Source organism: Spermophilus citellus, assembly GCF_964194105.1.
Source record: "Spermophilus citellus genome assembly, chromosome: 5".
NCBI classification, from domain to species: Eukaryota; Metazoa; Chordata; class Mammalia; order Rodentia; family Sciuridae; genus Spermophilus; species Spermophilus citellus.
The window spans coordinates 2,832,270-2,837,374 of record NC_138186.1 but is presented as its reverse complement, the minus strand read 5'-3'; the positions used below and the strand labels follow the sequence as shown (position 1 = coordinate 2,837,374).

At 48.9% G+C, this 5,105-nt stretch overlaps 1 protein-coding gene across 3 annotated transcripts in view; it reads right to left on the bottom strand.

Moving 5' to 3' along the window:
- GPLD1 (glycosylphosphatidylinositol specific phospholipase D1) overlaps window positions 1-5,105 on the bottom strand; it is a 46,007-nt gene that overhangs the window by 3,360 nt on the left and 37,542 nt on the right. For all 3 annotated transcript variants that reach the window (XM_081296040.1, XM_081296039.1, XM_081296041.1), the window contains 4 exons: window positions 4,385-4,487; window positions 4,213-4,306; window positions 1,582-1,758; window positions 1,068-1,228 (listed from right to left, as the gene is read on the bottom strand). In XM_081296040.1, the coding sequence (XP_081152166.1) occupies window positions 1,068-1,228; window positions 1,582-1,758; window positions 4,213-4,306; window positions 4,385-4,487 (535 nt within the window). The remainder of the gene's footprint in view (window positions 1-1,067; window positions 1,229-1,581; window positions 1,759-4,212; window positions 4,307-4,384; window positions 4,488-5,105) is intronic.

Below are 5,105 nucleotides of genomic sequence, written 5' to 3'. Positions count from 1 at the left end.
TGCTTGAGACCAGAAGCATTTTGGATTTTGAATTTTTTCAGATTTTGGAATATCTGCATATCTTGGGAATGGGACCCAAATCTAAACATGAAATTCATTTATATTTCATATATACCTTACACACATAGCTTGATGGTGATTTTATATAATATTCTAATTTTGTGCATGAAAATAGTTTTATGTAGAATTTTCCATTTGTAACTTTAAATCAGCACTCAAAGTTTCAGATTTTGGAGCATTTTAAATTTTGGGATTAGGAATGCTTATTTCATATATTGTAACAGTTAAAAGGTCAGATTACAACGTGCACAAAATGTATATCATCATGGTTTAGTTAAAAAGTGGTAAAGTCCCTGTTCTACCATCTTGCAATATGACCTTGAAAAGACTCAGTGATCTTTAGTTTCTTCATTTATAATTCAGCATACTAGCAACTTCATAGCTTTATTTGGATGCAATTATATATATAGTGCTGATGCCACAATAAATAGAATTAAATTTATAGAAAAATACTAGAAGGGTATGCTCTAAAGGGCAGCAGGCATTAGCTTTACAAGGTGCAATCCCAGAGAGATGATTTGTAATTTTCTTTTTTATATTTTCTTGTGTTTTCTAAAATGTTCACAGGAAACTAATTTTTCAGTTAGAAAATAATTTGTTAATTTAAAAAATAGTAAGATCAAATGTTTAAGGTCCAGGAAACATAACTTAAGGACACCAACCTGAGAAAAGGAACAAAAGAGTAAACAAAAGGCTGGAAGGTTCAGTAAAACTCCAGGGGCCACCACTTGCCTCCTTCCTTCTGCTGCGGGCCCCTTACCACACAGTGGCAGGCAGGTCCTGTGGGCACCTTCCTAGTCAGTGACCAGGACCCACATGACAGCAAAGCCAGGCAGCCTGCAGGCTGTGGGTCACACAGAGCTCAACAAATGACTGCCCAGACCCCAGACTTCTGCCCACAGCTCTCGTCCTCCCTGTCCCTGCTTCACAGTCAACGTGAGTTAGCAGGGCTCCAGCTAGTAGTGATGCTTTCCCAACGTGGCGTGGAGTTTTGGAGAACACTTTACCTTTTCTTCTGGGCAAGGAGTTATCCATGATTTGCATTTGCCTGTTACGTCACCAAGGGTGGTCTGTTTGCCATTGTATATATAGACCCGTCCATCTTCTCCCCCAAGCAGCCCAGAGGTTGCATCTGTTATCCTCAGCGGGGCTGCCAGGATGATTTCATCTGTAAACAGTAAGAACTGGCAGAAGGTCGTCTCTGATCCTCCCTCTCATCCTCCTCTCCTACTGGATCCTGACCCAGCCTCCCACAAATAATTAGTGCACCCTTAGTCTTCCCTGATGTCCTCCTGACAAAGTAACCTTTGAGGCCATTGTTTCTTCTTGCCACCCATCAGTAATGACAGGTGGTGCTCATGTTGCAATCTTCAGCATTGTGCCTGACCATTTCTTATCTGATTTGAATCTGTCCAGGCCCTTGGGCCACTGGGCTGTCAGTCACAAGGGCAGAGCCTGGCTATCCATCTGGTCCATCAGGCAGAGACTTAATTCTTGCTAAATGCGCTGTTCCTTTCTTACCTAAGCCATCGTTATCCAGGTCACTCAAGTGCAGAACTCCACCAAAGCGAGAGAAGCGACGGTCTCCACTGTAGGTGCTGAGCAGAGAAGGCTGCATGTCCAGGGTCAGCGCATACACCCGGGTGGCTCCACCCTGGTGCAGGGTCATGGTCAGGAATGCCATCTTAGACACATCATCTGAAATGAGCCACAGTGCCTACTGCATCAAACGAGGACAAGCTGTGGACACAGTAGAACCCTGTTCTTGCCCCACGTGTGCCCCAAAGTGCTGTGGCCCTCTTTCTCACAGGACAGTGGTTCAGGGCCAGTCAACTCCGGCAGTTTGGAAGGTGCAAATAGTTTGGGCACCAAGACTTCAAACGCTGAAGCAGCTCAGTGATTCCAAGTCTCACCACCCCCACATACGTTTTCTGCAGAGCTATTTTTATTTTTACATCATGGACTGCTCATGCCACTCTGCCTTACAAGTTCAGATGCAAGTGGACTGTGGATGGAGCCCACCTTTCCCCAAGGCCTCCCTAAGATGACTCCTACTTAGGCCTCCAGTGCCAGTTCAGGCCACTGCCCCCAGCTCACCCACAACGTCGTTCTTAAACCGGGGCCTTTGATCAGACTGTCTGCCAAGAGATACCTTTCACGACCCCTGCTCAGGCCTTCTGCCCACAGCTCTCATCCTCCAGAATTTGGCTCTGGTGTCCCCTCCCTGGCCTAGGGTAGCTGCTGCTCCTGCTCTGCAGTGCCCAATGCAGGACAGCAGCAGTTTCTGCCCACTGTAGCTACTACCTCAGCTGTCAGGTCCACTAGCAACGCCATGTCTTAGGTCTCTATCCCTATGCCCAGCATGTGGCTTGGTTCCACATCCCTATGCTCAGCAGATGTTTTTGAATGAATACATTGTGGACAAATTCAAGACAAAGCCAGTGAGGTTTGTACCTGCTACGTAGTCACTTGAAACAGCTTGCTTTTAGAACTCGGAACCCCTCCAAGCACTAGTGGCATCTGTGCACTGGTGGGGTTGGTGTCCTAAGGCTTGCTGAGCTGGCACTGTCGGTGAGTGGGCGTAGCCTCAGCAGAGTCTACCTGGGGCTGCTTGTGTAACCGAGGAGACTGATCTGATGATTCTCCACAACCCTCTTGTCCCCTAGTTTATGGCAGATTGTCTACTACAAGTAACTGAGGGCCCAACGCAGAGTCAGTGGAGACAAGCAAAGAACACAGGAGGGGGCTGGGGTTGTGGCTCAGTGGTAGGGTGCTTCCCTAGCACGTGCGAGGCCCTGGGTTTGATCCTCAGCACCACATAAAAATAAATAAAGTTACTAAAAAAAAAAAAAAAAGGCAGGCAGCAGTCCTTTAAAAGACTCAGTCACTGGTGCATTTTAGGATAAACAATCTGACCTCACACCACACCCCCTAAGAGAACACTTAAGGAAGTACAGTAGTGGATATTCAGGGATCGAGCCCCAGGTTCAAGAAAAGTTGGGAGAAATCTGCATCCGCTTCATCATTCCAAGCTTCCTGAAGGGAACCTGCGGTCCCTGGAGTGACAGAACTGAAGAGATTCCTTATACTCTGTGGACTGCCCTGCGTCTGTCCTTCCACAGCAAGCAGGATGTGAGGCCTGTGTCTGGCCCCGTCACCTGGCTGGACACTGGCCCTGCCCCTCCTGCATAGGGTAGCACACCTGGGTTGGCTAGTTTGCCTTCTAGGTGTGGCCCGAGTTCTTGGACATGTTTCAGTCCCCAGCAGAAAGGGCATCTGCCACTCCGATCCAGCCACTCCTGAGGGAAGCCTCCCCAGGGCTGTCTCAGAGCCAGAATCAGCCCGAGTGTGGCTGCCCGTGGGAATGTTCTCCAACCCGGCACACCAGGTACAGAGTTCCATGTGTACAGGAGGGTGTTAGTGTTCTCACTGTACAGCTAGGCGACCAGAGTTAACAGAAGAGTTTTGAGCACTCTCGCCACAAGAAATGATAAACATGCAAGGTGATAGGCCAGTGACCCTGCTTTGTGCACTGTGCAATTTGAACTTGTATCAGATCATCACATAATGTATTTAGGGCTGAGAATATAAGTCAGTGGTAGAGCCCTTGCCTAGCATGTGTGAGGCCCTGGGTTCTATCCTCAGCATGTGCGTGCGTGCGTGTGTGTGTGTGTGTGTGTGTGTGTGTACACATTCAAAATAGACCTTTCCTGATGAACCAACTTAGAAAATCCTAGCACCAAGGTTAGTGGCATCAAGGCTTTAACTGAGTCACTTTCACGTGTCATTTTCAACAAACTCCTGAACTAGATATTATAATCCCTGTTTTGCAGAGGATATGGAAGTTAAGTGGGTAAGTTACTTCCCCAAAGTCACACAGCTTGTCTTTAATAAACAAAGGTGTGGGACTTATTTTGAGATGGTGTCTTGCTATGTGGCCCAGATTGTCAAATTCCTGGGCTCAAACAATGCTGCTGCCTCAGCCTCCCAAGAGCTGGGACTAGAGAAGCCCATGAGCACCACGCCTGGCTGAAAAAAACATACCATTTAAACCACTTCTGCCCTGGATCCAGATCTTGCAACCTTCTCCCAACGTGACATAGTCTGGGAGCCAGGAGACTGAAACAAACAGCTCCGTGGCCTGTGGCCTACCGTGAGTCGGGGCTCCCACCAGCAGCACTTGGGTACGGTTCCCGTTCACCATCACGTGGCCGCTTGACAGTGACGTGCCCAGCTTCCCCATTGCCTGAAAGCATAAGGAGTCAGCAGTGTAATCTGGGAAGACTGCTGTGTCCACTGTCCTGGGGAGGGAGGGTCGCCATACCTTGTCACCAGAAATGATAAACCTGCTCTGGCGATCTGGGGGGAGGTAGCCGTACACCCTGCCAAGGCTCTGCTTGTCGTGGCTGTGGGACGCATGGTCCAGCCTAGAGAGCAAGACAGTGGTGAAGCCCAGCGCTCAGGGCTGGCTGCCAGGTCTGCACCTCCAAGGAAAGGAGACACCTCTGCCTGAACTCTGTCCTAGGATTCCGACCTGGAGCGGGAACCATCGAGTTCAGCCCAACTTGAGGCTCTCCAGTCCTGACACCCTGCTCTCCCAGTTGACCCCAAACACAGGGAACCCTGTTAGGGGCTGAATCATGCTCCCGGTGTCCCTACGCTGAAGTCCTAACTTCCAGTACTTCCAAATGTGACTTTTAGGGGATGGGTATTTAAATAGGTTACTACAACCGGACTGTCCCCTGGGCCTAATCCTTACAGGAAGAGATGAGGACAGAGAGCGAAGACTGGGCGAGCCAGCCAAGGCGAGAAGCCTCAAAAGAAACCAGCCAACACTTTGATCTTGCACTGAGAGCCCCCGGAACTAAGGCAGCCCCTCTCTGCTATGGAACTTTGTCATAGCAGTGACAAACTAACACACTTACTGTTCTCTTCACTTTCTAAGATGGAGAACCTGCCGGCTTGTTCCAAAGCCAAGCATTCCATAGACAGGCAGGATTTCCTACCCCTTTCCCTGCACACCACACTCAGGGGCTCCCACAGCA